Source organism: Saprolegnia parasitica (genome assembly GCF_000151545.1).
Source record: "Saprolegnia parasitica CBS 223.65 unplaced genomic scaffold supercont2.22, whole genome shotgun sequence".
Classification (NCBI taxonomy): Eukaryota; Oomycota; class Saprolegniomycetes; order Saprolegniales; family Saprolegniaceae; genus Saprolegnia; species Saprolegnia parasitica.
The window spans coordinates 431,300-451,914 of NW_012156416.1; the positions used below are offsets into that span (position 1 = coordinate 431,300).

A 20,615-nucleotide genomic window follows, 5' to 3' on the forward strand; every position below is an offset into this window, starting at 1 on the left:
GAAAGATTACCCTGTAAGAGTAATTAATGGTCTGGTCGACTGGGAAGCTGCAGATTGTCGGCCACGAGCGGCTTGAGCTGGTCGCGAAGCTCCTTGTTGTCGCCGCGCAGCTCCTCGTTGTCGACCTTGAGACCCTTGAGCTGCTGCGACGTGATCTCGACCGGCTCTTCCTTGGCCATCGCTGCCGTCACCGTGAGCTCGTCGTTGCCCTTGCGCTTCTTGGAGGGCGGCTCGTCTTAGGTCGCAGCCGTCGCAGTGTCGTCGTCAAGAGTGTCGAGCTTGGCCAAAAACATCGGCGCGTCAAAGATGAGAGCCGGAGTGTCCTCGTCCACGGTCGTCACCTTGAGCGACACCCCCGAAACCAGCACGATACCCGTCCACCTTGAGTGCGGCGCCAATGCTCATCGACACGTTGAAGAGATGAAACATTTTCGCAGTCGGCATGAAGACGGCGAAGCGCCACACCTTGCCGCGCGCTCGGCGGACGAGGTGGGTAAAATGGCCGACGACCTCGAACGTTCACGAGATGTCGCGCGAGTCAGAGGGCACACCCGGCGCCGTGTGGACGCCATGCAGCGTCAAGTAGAGCAAACACGAGAGGGAGACACGCGGCACGGAAAGCCGAGCCAGTCGACCGCCACGGCCTTGTGGCGGCCACTGATTGCAAGCGTCGAGAGAGTGATGGCAGTGGTGGGTTGAGAGCAGAACGGAAAATGACAGCCTGTGTACCATGAAAAGTTCAACCTCACAAGGTGGCAACAGATGTGTATAGGTGCATACGCCACGTAAAGAAGTGTTCTTTGTGCAAGAAGGGAATGTACCATGTACGGTCGCAAGTTCACGACCCGCAGAGCGCTCCCGTGGTCCGTGTAGAAAGGCTAATGAAACTTTAATACATGTCTTATCTAGCATGTTGAGCTTTGGGCTCTTCGCGCCAGCGAGAGTCGGGACTCCTGGCGGCCTCTATGAAAAAGTCTCGGGTCGTTGTAGCCCTGGGTCGTTCCGCTCGTAAGGTGACTCGAGCCGAGGTACAAACGATGGAAGACCTATGAAATACTGCAAAGAAGGAATTACACAATCGCAAAATGGTTGAAGATCGGCGCCAAAACCAGATTACCTTCGTCTTGCTCTAACGCGATGCTATAAGCGTAAGCTTACTCGGATCTATCGACCTGCGCTATGCTCCACCGTCTCCGGAGCCAGCGACGCGGCGTGGGGTGTTGCTGGGGGTTGCGAATCTGGCGCATGTGATTCGCTAAATTCCACCAATCGGCGTCCGCGCGGGCTCTAAAGATACGGCCAGTGGAAATCACAAGAGCGTGCGACCGCTTTGGCTAGTTGCGAGCCCCTTCGCTTAGAAGACCAGTGCGCCGATAACACCACCGAGTCGCCGAGTTCGCCGAGCGCAAGGGCCCGTTTGGCATCGCAGTAACCACTATTCATTCGTAACGCGGTAGCCTGGCAGCCTGGTGTGGTACGGCGCACGCGATGGGCACGAAAACCTTCAAGCTCAGCCGCGCACGTGCATTTCTTCTAGAAGATGCAACGAAGAGATGTGCAGGGCTACCAGCGCCGCACCGTAAACCGACGCATGATAAGGTTTCTATCTAACCGCCAGCCAAAAGCTGGTACACAAAGGACGTTCCAATTTCGTGAAAAACAACCCAAGCGCATGACATTTCAGAGACGTCTTCCATCATATAGTGTGCGCATAGTGTAAAGTGGCTCCACGCTCCGAGCCACGATCACGCTGGTCTATCGTTGTGCACGTTGGTGGAGGACGCTGTTAAACGGGCGGATCCCGCGGGTGTGGGAGGAGACCGACTTACCCAAAGACGAGGTGGATTGGTGGTTAACTGGTAAGTGAGGAGCCCTGTGGCCCCACAAGCTATCCTATGAGATCCTTCTAGATATGGTGACCTTTCACACTAATCTATCACTACGAGGGTTGGAGTCGCACACTATCAACGTGTCGAGACTAATTCCAATAGACGCCACTGTCTCAATGTTGTGAATGAGCACTCCGAGTGGGAAAGAAATTGGTTCCAATATCGCGTTTTTCCATTGTCAAATGAAGCAGTGTGAGGCACGAGAGACGCATTGTCGCTCTGATTGACTCAAAACGATTTGGCTTGGCGTTGACTGAGGGAGACCGACGAGGAAATCTGCGTTGCGACCGAGCGATATCTCATGATAGCGTGTGCGTAGAGAATGAGTCTCTGTGAGTACAATGCAGCAGCGTCAGTTGTCCTCGGGGAGCCTCAGCGTCGACTCTATTGCGTCGCCGGTCAATATAATTGGCGTTCGCCATCTACAACCATAAACAACCATATTTTGGGGAACACAGGCCCGCCGCGCCGGCGGATCGACCAAAACGAAGTTTGAAAATCAAATCGCCCATACTTGCCGGAGTGCTAGACCACACTTTGAAGAATCCAAAATGCTATGTGACGTCGCCGTGCGAGCTCTGTAGCGAGAGCAAATGACAGCAGCAAACAATATGTTGATATAGTGTGATTTTTCGCTAAACCGAAATACTGTACAAGATACAATGCCTCATCACGCAGTGGTATCGCGCGCACTTTCCCTCCCTCGGCCACATGCAACACGTTCTCTCACATAAGTCAAAAGAGGCAGCGTCCTCGGTTTCCGCGATTTCGACGCATTTCTAACCGAAATTGCATGTCGAATTTCCTGAAAACCGACCCTCGGCAGTTCGAGTTTGGTGTGAGTGCCCAAGCAACGACGGCGACCAACAAACTGGTCGCACACCGGGTCAAGACCCATTACCAACTGTGGCAGCCAGTCTTACGGTCCTTGGAGCTTTGGAACCCCGCATTATCACGTGAAGTATTTGGGCAATTCCGCCACCACCTCGAAAAATGGAAAATGGATTTGCGCGTGATTGCGCTTCGTGCAGTGTCGGAAACGACATGTACGTCATTCAAGAAGTGTGTGGAGAGGTATACACGGCTGCTACGTGGCGCTGGCACGTCTCTGGGCTGCTACTCGTCGTTGTGCTGAATGGTGCTCACACTATTTAAGACGAGGTCGTGAACCAAGTCAGTCCTGTGATTGGCTAGAAAGAATCAAGAATTCAGCCAATAAAACATCCATTCCCGATCAAGTTCCAAACGAGCCGGACCCCCAAGCGCTGCAGCGCGCGCCAACATCGGGAAGGTCCGGCGCGACGGGCGGCTGCACGAAGAGGTAGAGCGCGCTGCCTTCCGCGAGAAGCGGAACCTCGACGGCCGCGTCGAGGTGCTCAAGAAGACCAAGCCGACGTCGCCGGATATCGATTGCGCCCGACGAGACCGCCAGTCGCCAGCATCAAGAAGTGCACAGATGAAGGCATCGCGCTCGGCGGCGCGCTGAGATCGGTCCACTGCCAGATAGGTCGACGCGAGTCGCCCTCGCAACCCAAGGCGCTCATGGCCGCCGCCAACGATACGCGGGTAGCTGATGCGCTTGACTGCGCCGGTAACAAGACGAACTCGAAGCTAAAGAAGACAAAGAAAGCCAAGTCATCGTCGTCTTCCTCCAGTCGCCTCGAGCAGCTTCGATGCGAGCGCGAGACCGGCTAGCAGCGCCGACTCGAGACGCTCCTCCGGCGCCGACGCAGAGCTTCTCCATGTATATATAAATATGAAAGCAAACATCAGTCATATCTATTGGGTTGTCCACTTGCGCACGCCAGCTTCGCAGGCCACAGCTGTGTAGGACTTGGCGGCAGATTCTTTGGGGCAGCGACTTCGTGAGGTCGAGTCACGCTCTCTACACTGTGCATCCATTTGATATGGAGGAGGCGCAGCTGACATGGGTGCTAGGGGAGCACGCGCCAGGCGCATGTGAGGGCTCACTCACCCTCCATCCTCATGGAGTGCCGATGAGTGCGGCCGCGGCGGACTCACTCTCTCTTGTCCCATTCCTGTCCCTACCGCCTAGTACGCGGCTGCCGATCTGCATACGATCTGACACTGGCCACTCTCCCCGATGAGAGCACTCCTCAGTAGAGTACCCAGTGGGGAGGCTGTCAAGATGCAGATGGCACTTAGTCGACCACCTTTTGTCCAGTCGGTGGATTCCTGCTTCACATGCAGGAGGTGCGGGGTTCGAGCCCCGTAGGTGTTGTCCCTTTCTTCTCTTTCCCATTGGCGTTGGCATCGGAACCATCAAGTCACAGCTTGACAGAGAAGACGTGTCATCCCGAGGCCCATGTGTCCTACCTACTCGTCGCGTCTTGGCGCCATGTCGCTCGAGCTCTGTGGCGTTGCTCCGGGGTTGTCTGTGAGCACCACCAAAAAGCATGCGTGCAACAATGGCCAGAAGAGAAAGCTGCGCGACTCCAAAAGCAGCGAGCTAATAAGCCCCGAGCGCCAGCACAGACGACGATGACGAAGGGTAGTTATTTCCTTCATGATGACATACTGTCGTCTGACGACAAGATGGCCCCGGACGATGTGCCAACGGTCGAGAAAAACACGCGGCTCCAAAGTATTACATTCCTCGTCCATCACGCAGCACACTCTCAACAACCACGAGTATATAAATTTATTGATCTACTCTTGATAGGAGCTTGGTGAGGTTGAGCGCTTTGCGACAAGACGCGTCGCCCGGAAACTGAGGCGCTTGAGCTACGAGGCGGCGTTGACCTTGGCGTGGAGCGGCGACGACTCGGTCGGTTTGGACTTGGGTGCGACGAGGTAGACGTAAGCAACCAGCGAACCAGCGCCCAACATTCGCTGTCGTCCGGCCCAAGCGCTGCGGGACAGAGCTAATGGCGCAGACCAGTCGAGCTTTCGGCGTGCGCGCCAGTGCACACTGAGCTCCACTCGCGATGACGAGCACGACTGAGGTCGATGGAAGTCGAGCGTGGCGACGACGGAAGCGCGTGCGAGGCCATGACCATGGTCAAGAAACCTGCGGGTGGTGTCCTCCGTCGTCCCCAAGGTCGATGGCCAGCGCCACCACTCGATCGAAGCGTGTACCTTGGTAGCTCGATCGAAGCTTCTGCGTTGGCGCTGATGGCCCGTCGACTTTAGCACCCGGGACGCATGGCGGTCGATCAACGTCGGAAGAGCTGTCGTCGAGGCAAGTGGTCCGCCAGCGGCGAATTGGATTTTGGCAGTGGGATAAAAATATATAGTGTGACACATACGCTGACAGTATTTCACGTCGACGTAAATAGTATGGAAAACAGCGGGCTGCGATCGTGACACGCGCTCGTCGACATGCAGCGAGGATTTCCTGGTGCTTCCAGCATTGAAGTGGCCCATGACGAGCCGTTGTCTCTCGCCCTGCCGCGCCGACTGCGCATCGAGTCGCTCATCTATTCCCTGCCATGGCTCGAGCCCGAGGTACAGCCACCTCGTGACGTGTCTGCGGGGATGCTAGTACCGCCAAGGACAATCCACGGAAGCAGTCGGCTCCATGCAGCCATGTGACTGCCGCCGTCGCCGCTCGTGGCTGCAGAAACCTGCAGTTGCATGTCGTTGCTTCCAGGCGTGCATGCGAACGCGTTGAAAGGGATGCAGACTCCAAGTGCACGGACCATCCAGACGCAGAGCGTCGGCGGTCGCAATGGTGTCGAAGGGCACGTTGAAGTTGCGTCTGTTGAGTCGACAGGTGGTCGTCGACTCAACGCCTGTGATTGGCCTTGTCGAGTCAACAGGGTGCCGGAGCAAACCCGGAGAAAGATCTCCACTCCCGGCCTCCCATTCTTCAATATCCTCATGGCCCTCCGCTTCGCCCTGCGGAAGCAGCCGCGCCGCCACGCGCGCCAGCTCAGCTCGTTCGCCGGCGACTACCTCAGCCTCGAGACGCGCGCCAACGGCGTCGCCATCGTGCGCCTCGACGACAAGCAGGCCAAGGTCAACACGCTCAACGCCAACATGACCAAGGAGATCGTCACGATGCTCGACACGGTCGAGAAGGACGCGTCGATCAAGTCGGTTGTGCTCATCTCGGGCAAGCCCGGCTGCTTCATCGCCGGCGCCGACATTGCGCAGCTCCAGGCCTGCACGACCGAGGCCGAGGTCCGCGCGCTCTCGACCGCCGGCCAGGGCTACATGGCCCGCATCGAAAAGTCGTCTAAGCCCTTCATCGCCGCCATTGACGGCTCGTGCATGGGCGGCGGCCTCGAGGTTGCGCTTGCGTGCCACTACCGCATTGCGTCGTCGTCCAAGAAGACGTCGCTCGCGCTCCCGGAGGTCATGCTCGGCCTGCTCCCGGGCGCCGGCGGCACCCAGCGCCTCCCCAAGCTCGTCGGCCTCCAGGCCGCGCTCGACATGATGCTCACGGGCAAGAACATCAAGCCGGAGAAGGCCAAGAAGATGGGCCTCGTGGACCAGGTCGCGGACCCGTATGCGCTTGAGAACGCGGCGATCGCGATGGCCGAGAGCCTCGGCTCGGGCAAGTCGAAGAAGGCGAAGAAGTCCAAGGCGTTTGTCAACCGCGTCCTCGAAGACACGCCGCTGCGCTCGATCGTCTTCCAGAAGGCCGGCGAGATGGTCGCCAAGAAGACGGGCGGCCACTACCCGGCGCCCAAGCTCATCTTGGAAGCGGTCCAGGCGGGCTACGAGTCGAGCGCCCGCGGCTACGAAGTCGAGGCCGCCAACTTCGCCAAGCTCGGCATGACGACGGAAGCCAAGTCGCTCATGAGCATCTTCTTTGGCCAGACGCAGCTCAAGAAGAACCGGTACGGCAAGCCGACCGCGCCCGTGCAGACGATGGCGGTCATTGGCGCCGGCCTCATGGGCGCCGGTATCACGCAGGTGTCGGCCTCGAAGAACATCCGCGTGCTCCTCAAGGACCGCGACGCCGCGGCCGCCTCCAAGGGCGAGGATTACGTGCGCAACAACCTCGACGGCCGCGTCAAGAAGCGCCGCATGACTGTGTTTGAGCGCGATTCGGTCATGGCCAACATCGTGCCGCTCCACGACCAGGACGACGTGTGGAAGAAGCACATGAGCCACGCCGACCTCGCGATCGAGGCTGTGTTTGAGGACATGGCGCTCAAGCACAAGGTCATCAAGGACCTCGAGCAGTACATCCCGGAGCACTGCATCGTCGCGACCAACACGTCGGCGCTCAGCGTCGCCGAGATCGCGTCGGCCTCCAAGCGCCCGGAGAACGTGATTGGCATGCACTACTTTTCGCCCGTGCCGCAGATGCCGCTTCTCGAGATCATCCGCCACCCCAAGACGTCGGACGACGTGGCGGCCCGCGCGGTCGACGTCGGTCTTCGCCAGGGCAAGACGTGCATCGTGGTCAAGGACGTGCCTGGCTTTTACGTGAACCGCTGCCTCGGCCCGTACATTGCCGAGACGCTCTCGCTGGTGCAGTCGGGCGTCGAGCCCGAGCGCCTCGACAAGATGGTCACCAAGTGGGGTCTCCCCGTCGGCCCCATCACACTCGCGGACGAAGTCGGCATTGACGTCGCCAAGCACGTCAACGTGACGCTCTCGGCCGCGCTCGGTGTGCGCATGCAGGGCGGCAACCCGGCCATCTTCGACGACATGATTGCGGCCGGCATGCTCGGCAAGAAGTCGGGCAAGGGCTTCTTTCTCCAGCCCAAGAGCAAGAAAGAGAAGAAGACGATCAACCCGGAGGCCATCGCGCTCGTCAAGAAGTATGCGCTCACGGACCTCAAGCTCTCGGACGAGGAGGCCACCAACCGCCTCGTGTCGCGCTTCGTCAACGAGGCCATTCTCTGCGTCCAGGACGAGATCATCGCGACGCCGACCGAGGGCGACATTGGCGCCGTCTTCGGCATTGGCTTCCCGCCGTTCATCGGCGGCCCGTTCCGCCTCGTCGACAAGATTGGCTCGCAGAAGTACAACGACATGATGCTCCGCTTCGCGGACAAGTATGGCGAGCAGTTTACGCCCTGCGCGCTCCTCCAGGACATGGCCAAGACCAACAAGAAGTTCCACAACTAAGCAATCATCTAAGAAGAATCACATGTACTACACCCATGCGTCTGGATGATGATAGAGTCTAGCGCTGCGTCTCGCGGCCGACCCACGACGCCACGGCGTGAAGCAGCGCGGCGTCGGCGGGAGAGAGCGAGGCGTGGCTCTTGGCCGCGACGTAGTTGAGGAAGGCGTCGCTTAGGCGCTGGCGCAGTCGCAGCACGAGCGTGGCCACCTCGCGCTCCATCTGCAGCGCGATCCAGCCGTCAATGACAACGATGACGCCGTCGAGAAACGCCGCCTCGTCCTCATCGTCGTCCTTCTTCTTGTCATCGTCGTCGACGTCGGGCAGCTCTTCGAGAACGGCCGACGCGCCGACAAGGAGCGCCAGCGTGAACGGATGCACCTTGGTCATCACCTGCGCCGTGCGCGCGTGCTCGGTCTGCATCATGTCGTGGAAGACGACCCACTCGCGGCTTGTGGGTTTCTATGACTGAAGGGTGAGCACCCCCGAGATTGTGTACGCTCTGTACTACCTTGGGCGAGAGGACCGACGCACCGGCGCGACGCACCTACGCGCCATGAGATAAGGATTCGGTAGGAGGCACAGCGGACCTTGAACTTGTCCTTGGTCGTGTAGTGGACCGAGCCAACGTCGCGGTACATCAGGTTCGGATACAGGCCGCTGGCGAGGACGGCCATGGCCATCGGCGGGCTCGGCGGGCCCATAGGCGGCGGGATCGCGTATCCGAGGCTCGTGAACTCGACCTCGATCTGCTTGATGACGCCCGACGTGTGGAACAAGACGGGCTGGAGCAAGCCGTTGGCGCGGCAGTAGTGCGAGCGGTCGCGGTCGGACGCGAGGAGGAAGCCGTAGATGGCTGCGTACAGCACCCAGTGGTCGCTCTCGTGGCCGCTCGCGAGCGACGCCTTGACGAGCCGGCGCTGGTTGCGCTGCGCGCCGGACGTCCCGAGCTCCGACTCGAACGGCTCGCGGTAGCTGAGCGCACACGCCGAGTACAAGATGGGCGCGGCGACGTCGTGGAAGGTGCTGAGCAGCAGCGTCTTGGCGATCGCTGGCGAGAGGCTCATCTGCGAGAGCTCCCACCCGAGGTACGTGAGCGACTCGTCCGAGTTGAGCGCGCCGAGCGCCTGCAAGGACGCGATCGCGCCCTCGACCACGTGGGTCAGCGGCGGGTCGGGCGCGAGGCTCAGAAACTCGCCAATGGACTCGAAGCCGAGCGAGTCGCCTGACTGCCACTGCAGCATCTGGATGGCCAAGACCGAGTCTTCGAGGGACGTCGTGAGCAGCTCGGGCGTCAAGAAGGCCGGCAGCGACTCGAACCGCTGCCGCGTGAGCAGGTGAAAGCAGACGCCGGGCGCGACACGGCCGGCGCGGCCGCGGCGTTGCTTGCAGTTGGCGTCGCTCACCCACTCGGTGTGCAGCGCGCTGTAGCCGTTGATGAGCTTGGACTGCTTCGACTTGCACGTATCGATGACGTAAACAACGTCTTCGATCGTCACGCTGGTCTCGGCAATGTTGGTCGCCAAAATGATCTTGCGCGCCCCCTTGGGCGGCCGCGCAAACGCCCTACATCCCACTTGATACTTGCTTGATACTTGAGACACTGGATGCGGTACCGCTTCTGCTCCTGTGGCGAGAGGCGCGAATGCAGGATCGCAATCATGCACTTGCGGAAGACAGGCTGCATGTCGAGGACGTCGGCGATGGCTTGGATGTCGTCCCAGCCAGGCAGGAAGACCAAGATCGCGCCCTCGCCGTACGACACGGACATGAGGTGGCCCAAGAGCCGCACCACCAGGTCCACGTCGACGCCTACACGATTGTCGCTATGAGACATGCCATGGCAGGCGTGACGCACCGCCGTCGATGCCGAGCGCGTCTTGCGAGAGCTGGTATGAAGACACGAGGTTGTCGATGACGCTGGGCTTGGCGTGCGCGCGCTTGGCGGCGAGGCGTCGCGCCACTTGGTCGCAGACCGAGCCTTCGAGGACCGCGTCGTCCACGGGCGCTTCCATGTCTTCGTCCGCAGGCATGGAGAGGAGCAGCGCCTCGTCCGGCGTCGCCGTCGGCGGTACCCACTGCCCGCCAAAGCACGTGGCGACGTGCATGCCAAAGTCCCCTTCGTCCGCAAAGTCGCACTTGCCGCACATGACGCAGGACGCGTCGAGCGCCCGCTGCTTCTTCTTCGGCCGCTCATTGGTCGACGCTTTGGTCTTGCTGCTCGGCACGGAGCTGTCGAGGAGCAGGAGCACGTCGTCGAGGAAGCACGCTTGCACGGGGTGCATGCGGCCTTGGATGCTCACGATCGGGCACTGATTAAAGTAGGCCGAGAACTTGTCGACCTGGATCGTCGCGCTCATGAGGATCACGCGCAAGTCCGGGCGCAGCGGCAGGATGAGCTTGAGCACGACGAGAAGAAAGTCCGTGTCCTTGTCGCGTTCGTGGACCTCATCGACGACGATGTGCGTAAACTGCTTCCCGAGCGGATCGCTCCCGAGCCAGCGCAGGAGCGTGCCTCCATATAGCCATGAGCGATACGAAGAGAAGGATGAGCATACCGGTCGTGGCAAAGATGAGCTGCGTCGCGGCGTGCGAGTACTTGGCATCGAGCCGAATGCAGTACCCGACCTCCTTGCCGACCTCGAGGCTGCGCTCGTCGCTAATGCGCTCGGCGAGCGTGATGGCCGAGATGCGTCGCGGCTGCGTCACGACGATGCGCCGCGCCGGGCCCGGCGCGTCCATGAGGAACTGCGGCAGCTGCGTCGACTTGCCGCAGCCCGTGTCGCCGGCGACAACGACCACCTGGTGCTTCTGCACGAGCGCCAGAATCTCGTCGCGGTGCGCGTGCGCCGGCAGCGCGCGCTGGGAGCTCGTGTACTTGTGCGGCGGCGCCACGGGCGGGAACGCCGACTTGAACGCCGCTCGCGGCTTGCGGAACGGCGGCGGCATGGCCATTTGAGCGCCTACGTAGCGTGATGAGATGCACATGGTAAGGAAGGTAGACGTACGATCTGGCGAGGGTGCATCAAGCGCCAAGACGTCCTGCATCTCTTGGAGCGTGTCCATCGAGACGCTCAGAGGCGCCGGCGAGATGCGCAGCGAGATCGTCTCCATGTTGACCGTCGTCTTGGCGCGACTCACGTGGATGAAGCGGTCGTCGCCCTTGCCTTTGCTCTTGGAGAAGAGCCCGTACTTCTTCGCGACCGTGTGGATGTACCGACGCTCCGTGTTGTCGAGCGAGCTCGGAAACACGACGTCTAGTCGCCTGCATGAGGAGGCGCCATGGGCGAGAGGTCGACGTACGCGGAATTGACGGGTCGTTCATGAGCTCCTTCAGCTGCGTGGCAATGTCCATGCAAAACTCTTCCGAGAGCGCGATCGGCGGCCCGCGCCTACACATGCACGCAGCTTGAGCGCATGGATCGCTGGCACGACGCTACCCGCCACGGCCACCACCGCGCCCACGGCCACCACCTCGTCCTCGTCCAGCGCTGCCGTCCGACCCGCGGCCACCGCGTCCACGGCCTTGTCCGCGCTCCATCGATTCACAATCAAACCGAGTTTCTAATCCATGGTCGCGCCGACGATAACCGGTTGTACGTTTCCTTATCGGTTGATCACAGCAAACCGGTTCGGGGGGCCAACACAGGCATGCATCATTTGCTGCATCGTCGTGGAGTAATAGCATGTACGACAGCAAGCACCGAGCTGCCAGATGCAGCTCTAGCAGCGTACAGCCTGTGTGGACGAGGTAGTGACAGTGGTGCAGAGCGTAGACGTCAACGATAAGAAAGAGACTACGATTTTGGGGATTCGGATTCGGATTCGCTGCTCGAGCCATAGCCGACGAGCGCTGGCTGGGTCGTCTTGGTCTTCTTGGCGCGCGGCGCTGCTTTCGGCGCCGCCACGCGCTTGGTCGTCTTCTTCTTCTTCTTGGGCACGATGACGATCGGCGCCGTTGTGGGGAGCACAGGTTTCTCGACGAGGTCTGGGACCTCCTGGAGCCGCGGTTTCGCGCCTTCTTTCCTCTGGAACTCGTAGAACGATCGGACCGCGTCCTTCTCCAGAGCTCGCTCGCGCTCCTCCTTCTCGCGGCCGGCCTGCGCCTGCTCGACGAGGTACAGCCGGTCCGACGGGTCCAAGAAGCCACGCCCATCGTACGGCGCGCCGTCCGTCATCATGGCGCCGCTGTCCATTGCGGCGACCTGGTCCATGAGCTGGCGCCCGGCCTCCGTCGTCACGTCGGGCACAGAGCCCTGCATGACATGGTACTCCGTCCGCGGAGCGTTCATCGTCGCTTCCACTGCTAGTATCCGGACACTCGTGGAATTCCGGATAAGATAAGGTACAGTTTAGCGTAAATCCTGCGAATCCTCTAGATTGGTCCTCGGAATTCTTGGTGCCAATCCCTCGCCATTTTCTCAACGCGTCCATCATAAGGCTTGCCGAGAGCAGTACCCACTCCAAGTTGGTGCCATGTTCATGCCATGATTGACGCCAGAGTGCTTCTTGCTCTCGATCTCCTTCATTCAGCCCGACAACGACCACGTTCTTGGCAGGGACCATTTCCGGATAAGTTTTGCTAACTCTTGATGGGAGCCGTTAATTCCTGATGCAGTGGTGCAATTCGTGATTGTCGATTTCACCTTCACACATTGGTTGAAATTTAAGCGTTCAACCAATCACATGCGTTAAATCCTGCTGGCTGCCAATCGCAGTATCCGCTCGATTTAGCTGTCTCGGATCGGAAGAGAGACGACGGGGTCATGTTGAGAGTTGCCGTAGCATGAACCATGTGCTCGGGTCGCGGGATCTGCTCCTCGTCATAGCGGCCTACCAGCGAGGCTTCGACCACGAGACGCTCGTGCTGCGCCGGCTCCTCCGCGACGTCCGGCTGCACGACCTCATCCAGCTCCAGCAGAAGAACGCGCCGCAGTACCGAAGCGCCTGCGCCGCGGCCTTTGGCCCGTTCCATGACCGGCTCCGGCCGCGCGGCTTCGTGTACGACTGGGGTCGCCTCCAGCTGCGGTACCACGTCCAGTACTACGGCCTCGTGTACGGCCACCTCGGCATCGTGCAGTCCATGACGCCGTTCGACTGCAAGGTGCTTGCCTACACGCAGTGGATCGTCGCCGCCTTCTTTGGCCACGTACACGTGCTCGCCTTCCTCTACGAGCACGACCGCGCGAGCTACGACACGCGGGCGATGCGCGTCGCGTCCTCGAACGGCCACCTCGACGTCGTCCGCTTCCTGCACGAGCGCGGGTTCCCGACCGACCGCCTCATGCACCTCGCGTGCGTCGGCGGCCACCTGGCGCTCGCCCAGTACGCCCGCGACATGAAGCTCGACTACGGCATCGGCACGGCGACCATCAACTTTACGGCCAGCAACGGCCACGTCGAGACGCTCCGCTTCCTCCACGAGCACGGCTACGAAGGCTTCTCGCCGTGCGCGATGGACGCCGCGGCGCGCCATGGCCACGTCGCGGTGGTGCGGTTTCTGCACGAAGCGCGCAACGAAGGCTGCTCCGAGAAGGCGCTCATGGACGCGGCGCAGCACGGCCACGTGCAAGTCGTGCGTTTTCTCGAGGCGCATTACGCCGCCTTGGACGTCGCGGGTGCGGCGCGGGTCGCTGCGTACATGGGGCACTTGGACGTCGTCGGGGTGCTTTTGAAGCGGCGGCGGCGGGAGATCGAGCTCGGAGACCTCGAAAAGGCGGCGCGGCAAGGCAAGATCGCAGCCTTCTCGGACCAGCGGAAGCGCGCGTGCCAGACAATCATCGAGTACGTCGCCGGCGGCCACCGCGCCAAGAAGCGCAGCGAGAGCGCAGATTCGTGTCGCATCCAGTAGCGTAGTCAAAGCAAATGTGAGTGTAATTGTTCGGCGGTCGGCCTGTCTAACGCGTCGTGCGTTGAGCCGTTGCAGGTTCGAAGGTCGGGATTAGCGATCCGCGACTGAGGCACTTGCCGATTCCATGGCTGCCGAGGTAACACGTCGGCCACTGCCATGCTTGCCGTAAGAAAATCGCTAGAATATGCCTCCTTGCATTGCGAGCCTGCTCCACAACCTGCGACCGTCGTCCGACTGGACGATCCGCGTGCAGGTAATTCTTCCAACGCAGTCCGCGTGCATGCGACAAGCATGGCGTAGGCGCTGCGAACGATCGCCGAGTGGGCGACGTGGGAGCGGAGCCAGAGCTCCCACTGCTTTCTCAACGGCGTGCACGAGCTTCGAGATGCGATTGCCCACCACGTGGGCGACTTGCGCTCCGCCGTCGTCAAGGAGGCCTGTGCGACCATCGCTGTGCTCGCGTCGACGATGAAGGAGGCTGCGTTCCAGGCCCACGTCGACATCTTTCTCTCGAGTCTCCTCAAGGCTGTCGTCGCTTCCATCGAGGTACTTTTGCCTGGAAATATCCCCTTGTAAGAAAACGGCGTAGGTGGTGGCGCAAGCGGCCGACGACTGCATCCGGACCATGCTCCAGAGCACACGCACGGGCCACTACTCGGTCCTGCCCAGGTACACTAATCTTTCCTTGCAAGTCTTGGTGGCGAATTCAAGGCGCGTAGGTTGACCGAGGCCGCGGCGTCCAAGAGCCCCACCCTGCGCCGCGTCTGCATCGAGTACTTTGACGTGATCACCGTGACGTGGAATGCCAAGTTTCTGCTACGGTGCTCAACCTCCTACAATGGCTGAGCACTCAGCGCTGAAGTAGACACAATGTACCCGACTGCATGGCCAAGCACCTCTTGCTCGGTCTCTGCGACGCCAACGCTGCAGTGCGCGCCTCCAGTCGCAAGACGTTCTGGACATTCCAAGCTCGGTTTCCGGTACGGTCAACCCCCCTCTCTGGCCAAAAGTGACGGTTTGGTGCGCAGGGCAAGGCCAAGCTGGTCTGGGAGAAGCTCGAAGCCGCGACGAAGAGTGCGCTTCTGCAAGGCGGCTCCGTCGCTGTCTTTGACGACAAGAGCGTCGTCCACTCTCCCCACGAAAGCGACGTGAGCAGTCAGACCAGCTACGGCTTGAGTGCTGTCTTTGCCCGTTTGTACCAACCGCACTACTTCCAAGACCGCGCGCTGCGCCTCGCCAAGCTTAAAGAGGAGCAGGACCTGCGACTATGCACCTTTACCCCCGTGAAGAGGCGTCTCCAGCGCAGCAAGAGCAGCAAGGGAAAAGCCCTCAGCGTCACATTGCCGTCGCCGCCGCCGTACGCAGTAGTAGTCTCCAAGCGCCACGCCTCGACGGTCGCCTGCAGCTAATCAAAACGTGTGTTTCCATGACGTGGCAGTGCATGCAAGCAATCCTTGATGCGCTGGACCCAGGAAGCCAGTCTGCGACTAGGCAATGCAGGAACCAATCAAAGTTGCGCAAGCCATGGGTTTTGGCCAATCACATCAGAGACGAAGATGACACGTCCTTGCAAGACCGCCCGTGCGACGCCCGACGGGCTCCTCCAGCCCGGTCTCATCGAGGCGATTGCGCGCTTCGTGCCGTCGGCCGACGACTTTGGCAACTTTCTTGGCGCATTTCCAGAGGAGCTCTGGACGCCGGCGCTGACCGCGCTCATGGCTCTCTGCGAGTCCCGCCACGAAGAGCTTCGGGTATACTGGCCGAGCATCGAGCTCGACGACACGGACCTACCGCCCGAGCTGCTGGACCTGCTGCGCAGCGTTGCATCGCTGCGTCTACCTCTTCACATTATCGGTACCGTGCGTTGTCTGCAGGGACTCCCCGCGCTCGTCGCAGCCGCTGGTCCACTCATCACCACCCTCATGGTCGAGTTCGAGGCCGAAATGCTGAGCACCGGCGACGGCCAAGCGATTGCCGACCTCATATTGCAGTGCTCATCGCTGCGCACGCTCGACGTCTCGGTCATGTCGGACGTTCAGAACGACAACGAGGTCTCCGAACTCCCGGCGCTGCTGCAAGCGATCCCGCACCCGGCCGTGCGCAAGCTGGCCCTGCACTTGCATCAAGCGCGTGCCGTGCCTCAAGCTGGACGCCTCGTCGCGCAGTGGCTGCGCACAGTGCCGGGCGAAGAGCTCGTCTTTTCTCGCGCGCCGGGCATGGACTTGGACGATGTGCCGTCGCTCTGCGACGCGTTCCAAGCCAACTCGACGCTCACCAAGATCGCAGTGCATGACGTGCCTGGCCTCGATGGCTTCCACGGTCGCCGACTTCCGCGCACGTTGCGCGACTTTTCGTGGAACGTTTTTAAGAGTCGGCTCGACGACCCGCCCGCGCCGACGGACGCCATTCTGGACGACCTCGCACATGCCCTCGAGCACACCAAGCTCGAAAAGCTCGGCTGCAACTACATTGGGAACCTCCGCTGGCGTCTGCCTGCGTGGACGCTCGTCGATCACGTGCGCTCGATCGACTGCTTTATCCTCGACGAAGCCCACATGGCGGAGCTCTGCGTCGTCCTCCCAACGCTCCCGGCGCTCGCCTCCATCTCGGTGCGGACGACTGTGCCGAGCACAGCGATGCTCACGCTCCTTTGCCGGACTCTGACGCGCTGCCACGTCACGAAGCTGGACATCTCGTGCCCTTCGTTTGACCGCGAAGCCCTCAAGGTCGTGCTGGCTGCGGTGCCCGATCTCCCCACGCTGCAGTCGGTCCACGCGGCTTCGGATCTCTGGACCAACCTCGATCTGTTCTACTGCTGCAGAGAGCTCGTTGCTGCGGGGCGCCACCTCAAGGAGCTGACACTCGACGAAAACGTCACGTACGGACCTGACGAGGACACAACCAACTACGATGCCGTGCTCCGGATGCTCTCGCTTGTCGCGAACCCGCCTTTTGTCGTCCGCAACCTGCCCGAGCATATTGAAGGCGACGTTGCCGAGGCGCTCTCGCAGTCGAAGGATTCGCCTGGTCGCTGCACCCTCTGCTTGCGACTTGCGTCGTAGAAGTGCACTTCATTCTCCTGTCAGCAATGAACCACATGTAGCATCTTGATGGTTGTTGTGCAGGCGCTCGTCGATGAGGACGTCTCGCGTGGGCTCGGACTTGTCTCTTTCTGGAATCGCATCTGTCCAAAGCGCTATGTAGCGCAGAGCAGACACTACTCGGAAGGCCGCCTTATTGACGTTGCAATAAGCACGTGTAGCACAATGGCGTGTTTCCTGCGTTGATGTCGCAGCGCCACGTCATGAGCGCGTTTGAAACTACCAGAGTTTAAAACACTCACGCGATGGTTGAAAACACCTTATCCGGATACCATGCGGAATATGCCATTGTATCCGGATTCCAACTGGCATGGACTTGGACGCCAGCGACATCGTTGACGCCAGAGACAGCTTCGACGAGGCTAGCGATACCTGGGACAGTAGCGACGAGTCGGAGGATATTGAGCCGGAGGAGGCCTACAACGACGCCTTGGTCTACATCAAGCACTTCAGCCATGTGTACCACAACTCGGTCACTTCATGCCGGTATGACGATTGGTTGCAGCTGCGCGTCGACGGCGTCGATGGTCTCCTCTCGTGGCCGCTGCCAGAGCACCGAGTGCGACAACTGGCGGCGCTGGCTGGCGACACGAACGCCATTCCCGCCGACAAGCTTTACATCCGCAACGATGCGTCGTGGTCCACCTATCTACTCCAAAACTTCCTCGACGTCGTCCAGCGCAACGTCTTGGACCCGGCACCACAAGGGCAGAAGATGCGCGTTCTTCTCTCGCACCTCGTGGTTGACAGCGTCGGGTCGGCGGCAGCACTCCAGGCGACGGGCTCGGGCAACTCGTTTGGCTCGCTCCTCATCGAGCTGCCGTCACCGTACGAAGGCGGCGACCTGACGTATCCGCACCGTTCCGGCCCGGAGTGCCTGAAGGCCGTGGCACGAAACGCGACGCGCATCACAACAACGCTCTTCGGCACAGAGCTCTCGTCAGCGCCCATCACGAGCGGCACACGCATCGCCCTCGTCTACAGCCTCGTGGCCGACGGGCCCGTGACTCGGCCGACCCAAGACGCGGTGATCACGGAGCTCACGCTGCTCGCAGAAACCTCGCCACTCGAGTACGTTGCGTATATGCAGGCCGAGACGGAGGACGACGAGCTCTCGTTCGCGGCGCTCAACTCGACCGACACGACGCGTGTGGAGGTGCTTCTGGCCACCAGCGCCTTTGACATCGCACTCGTCACCTTTCACAAGCCACGTACGATGGCCGAGGCCGACGAGGTCGATGGCGATCCATATGTGAACAGCGTCGAGCGCTTTCTTCTGCACCCGGCGTGTAGGATGCCCGCTGATGTCGCAAATGGCCTCTACGGCCTGAGCGAGGACGCCTTTCTCACCCGGTATCCCTTTTACATCATCGACCACTTGAAATGCCCAGCGAGAGCGGTGTTCATGTGGCCCAAGCGCTGTCGTGTGTCCCTCCTTGGCCTCCGAGGGTGCTGCCGCTTCTCCAAGCCGCTGTGGACGATCCGACAACCGCCGACTTGATCGGCTTCTCGACCGCACGTGACTTGGCGGTGCACATCATCCCGCTCTTCATGATGAATCGACGAGAGTTTCACTCTGTGCTGCCGAAGGCGACGTCTGCCGCTGGCTACGCCACTACCTTTGGCCGGCTTTTGCTCCAGATCAACGACATGGATCTCGTCACACGCTTTCTCGGTGACGCGATCATCGTCACGGATGTGACAGCGATCAACGACGCGGCTTCATGTGTCCAGGCGTGCTTGCTCCAGTGCGGCTGGCCCGAACTGCAAGAGACCTTTACTGGCCTTCTCGCGCGCTGGTACGTTCCAGACGCCATGCTACTGCTGTCGAGCCTCGCTGGTATTGCGCTCGATCCGGTCTGCCCAGCGCTCGCCCAGCCGTTCGTGTGCGAGTTTCTCAAGCCGGGCTGGCACTCGGTTCGGCCACGAGCAATGCGATACCGACCTCTCGACACCGCGGGCTTCATGGCCGACTGCATCCTCCTCGACTGGTACGTGGACGAGCACGCGCCGAATCTGCCCCGCGGCAACTGGCTCAGCGCGCACTTGCCGCCGGCCATGGTTGGGGCCGTCGACGCGTTTTTCTACCCGCGCCGCCCAGGCGCATCGACGCTGCTTGCGTCGACAGAGCTCTGTTCGGCGCAAGATTTGCTGGTCCACTTGCCCAGTGTACTCGCCCGCGTCCGTCGCAGCCAGCCGTCCGTGCAGCTCCAGGTGTACGTCGACGCGGTCGTCGCCGCCGTCGACTCCATCAGCGGCCGTGTGACGCTCTTGCATCGCAACGCGCGACCGGACGCCTTTGCGACTCTCTTGCACCTGCTGGACACCAACGGACTCGTGACGGCCACGCGCCTTGAGAGCCTCTGGCGGCTCTGGGGCTTCGCAGCCCTCGCAGGTACCTCGCACCTATTTCTGGTGCTGAACGCTGCACCGTCGCCGCAGCTACGGTCGCTTTTGTCGCCCAAGATCATGGACGCCGTGACGACGCTCGAAGAGAAATCGTTTGACTTTGCCGTCGACAACCCGCACCACGAGTCTTTTGGACGACCAAGCGTGGCGGCGCTCGAAGCGCTGGCCGTCGTGTCGCCCGCATCGATCTCGACGTTTGCAGCCGCGTGGGCGGCGCAGCTGCCGCCGCATGACGCAGAGGAGCGGGATGTCGCCTTGGCACGGTACCGCTACTTTCTCTTTCTATTTCTGCAGACGCTCTACGACGTTGCGCCGCACGAGAAGGCTCTTGTCACGTGCTTGGCGACGCAGTTCTTAGCGCTGCTCGGAGACGTCCGTGACGCGACGCCGCTGCCCGCGATGACCGATTACGTCATTCGCGACATCGCTGTCGACCCGACGCACTGCGCCGATCGCAAGATTTTCCGGGAATTCCTTAACGATGGCGCGATGCGTCGTCGCGTGGGTCACATCGCGGCGCTCTGCGACGTCGTTCGCGGTACTCTGCACGCGCACCCGACGCGGCTCCGCGCTATCAAGTGCGAGGGCTCCGAGTCGGACGACGAGGACTCGATCGAGAAGGAAGAGCAGCCCGGGTGTGTCTCTCGCTGCGACTTTACCGATACACGACTCAGCAAAACGAGTTGGCCGAAGACATCCGTATGGTGGCTGCCGTCGACGCCATCCTCGCCAACGTACGAGGCAAGCGCCGGGACAAGAGTGCCATTTCGGATGAGCGACGTCCCAAGCTCCAACGGTGCAGCGACGACCATCACGACGGCTAGGTGCAGTGGACTTTAGAAAACTTTCGATGTTTTGTCATGTGCACTAGTGTTGGCATGTCGTTGAAACGATATATTGTATATGGTGTCTCTATGTAGTACGCGTAGGTAGAATGGCAATATAAAATCAGACGCTCGTCTTGACTTCCAAGCCGCGCGCGACGCCCTTCTCTTCGTCTTGCTGGCTCGCAAACGCATTGAAGATCTGCTCGAGCGACGTCTGGCACACCGAGTACTCTTTGAGCGCGACCGCGACCTTGTGCGCCTCCATCTTGGCAAAGACGTCCGAGAGCTTGAGCTTGGCGTCGACGCTGTCGTGGAGTTTGAAGCGGCAGTGCTCGTTCTGGCGCTCGAGGAGCTCGGCGCGCGCAAACGTCGACCGGAGAAAGCTCTCAAAGGCCACAAACTGGTTCTCGCCGACCCACCACGCGCAAAAGAGGGAGAGCGACACCGTGCTGTCGCGCTCGAGGACCGCGTCCAGCGCATACCCTGTGG

At 60.8% G+C, this 20,615-nt stretch overlaps 8 protein-coding genes and 1 non-coding gene across 9 annotated transcripts; 6 read left to right on the forward strand and 3 right to left on the reverse strand.

Annotated features, from left to right (window-relative positions):
• Nucleotides 1-23: 23 nt before the first annotated feature.
• SPRG_06555 (hypothetical protein) lies at nt 24-429 on the reverse strand (the record flags this gene model as incomplete). The annotated part of the gene is made up of 3 exons (XM_012345369.1): nt 24-235; nt 292-323; nt 374-429. 3 exons carry the CDS (start codon nt 427-429, stop codon nt 24-26), a joined length of 300 nt encoding a protein of 99 aa, XP_012200759.1.
• A 3,629-nt stretch (nt 430-4,058) lies between these two features.
• Nucleotides 4,059-4,131, forward strand: SPRG_30087. Its single transcript has one exon. It is a non-coding gene; the product is annotated as a tRNA-Val (tRNA).
• A 392-nt stretch (nt 4,132-4,523) lies between these two features.
• On the reverse strand, nt 4,524-5,123 carry SPRG_06556 (hypothetical protein; the record flags this gene model as incomplete). Its single annotated transcript, XM_012345370.1, has 1 exon — nt 4,524-5,123. A coding segment is annotated over one exon (489 nt), but the record flags the coding sequence as incomplete, so codon positions are not given.
• A 605-nt stretch (nt 5,124-5,728) lies between these two features.
• Nucleotides 5,729-7,976, forward strand: SPRG_06557 (hypothetical protein). The gene has a single exon (XM_012345371.1). The coding sequence runs from the start codon at nt 5,733-5,735 to the stop codon at nt 7,938-7,940; it is 2,208 nt and encodes a 735-aa protein (XP_012200761.1). The 5' UTR covers nt 5,729-5,732; the 3' UTR covers nt 7,941-7,976.
• SPRG_06558 (hypothetical protein) lies at nt 7,948-12,230 on the reverse strand (the record flags this gene model as incomplete). The annotated part of the gene is made up of 9 exons (XM_012345372.1): nt 7,948-8,400; nt 8,450-8,485; nt 8,529-9,504; nt 9,555-9,750; nt 9,797-10,453; nt 10,497-10,901; nt 10,947-11,195; nt 11,242-11,330; nt 11,740-12,230. The coding sequence occupies 9 exons, from the start codon at nt 12,228-12,230 to the stop codon at nt 7,999-8,001; spliced, it is 3,501 nt and encodes a 1,166-aa protein (XP_012200762.1). The 3' UTR covers nt 7,948-7,998.
• A 458-nt stretch (nt 12,231-12,688) lies between these two features.
• SPRG_20152 (hypothetical protein) lies at nt 12,689-13,909 on the forward strand. The gene has a single exon (XM_012345383.1). It carries the CDS (start codon nt 12,725-12,727, stop codon nt 13,787-13,789), a length of 1,065 nt encoding a protein of 354 aa, XP_012200773.1. The 5' UTR covers nt 12,689-12,724; the 3' UTR covers nt 13,790-13,909.
• Nucleotides 13,889-15,198, forward strand: SPRG_20153 (hypothetical protein; the record flags this gene model as incomplete). Its single annotated transcript, XM_012345384.1, has 7 exons — nt 13,889-13,925; nt 13,971-14,042; nt 14,090-14,335; nt 14,379-14,458; nt 14,509-14,610; nt 14,655-14,769; nt 14,818-15,198. The coding sequence occupies exons 1-7, from the start codon at nt 13,914-13,916 to the stop codon at nt 15,196-15,198; spliced, it is 1,008 nt and encodes a 335-aa protein (XP_012200774.1). The 5' UTR covers nt 13,889-13,913.
• Nucleotides 15,199-15,341: 143 nt separating this feature from the next.
• On the forward strand, nt 15,342-16,895 carry SPRG_06562 (hypothetical protein). The gene has a single exon (XM_012345373.1). It carries the CDS (start codon nt 15,346-15,348, stop codon nt 16,849-16,851), a length of 1,506 nt encoding a protein of 501 aa, XP_012200763.1. The 5' UTR covers nt 15,342-15,345; the 3' UTR covers nt 16,852-16,895.
• Nucleotides 16,896-17,200: 305 nt separating this feature from the next.
• Nucleotides 17,201-20,123, forward strand: SPRG_06563 (hypothetical protein; the record flags this gene model as incomplete). Its single annotated transcript, XM_012345374.1, has 3 exons — nt 17,201-18,243; nt 18,339-19,938; nt 19,983-20,123. The coding sequence occupies 3 exons, from the start codon at nt 17,201-17,203 to the stop codon at nt 20,121-20,123; spliced, it is 2,784 nt and encodes a 927-aa protein (XP_012200764.1).
• Between the last annotated feature and the right edge of the window lie 492 nt (nt 20,124-20,615).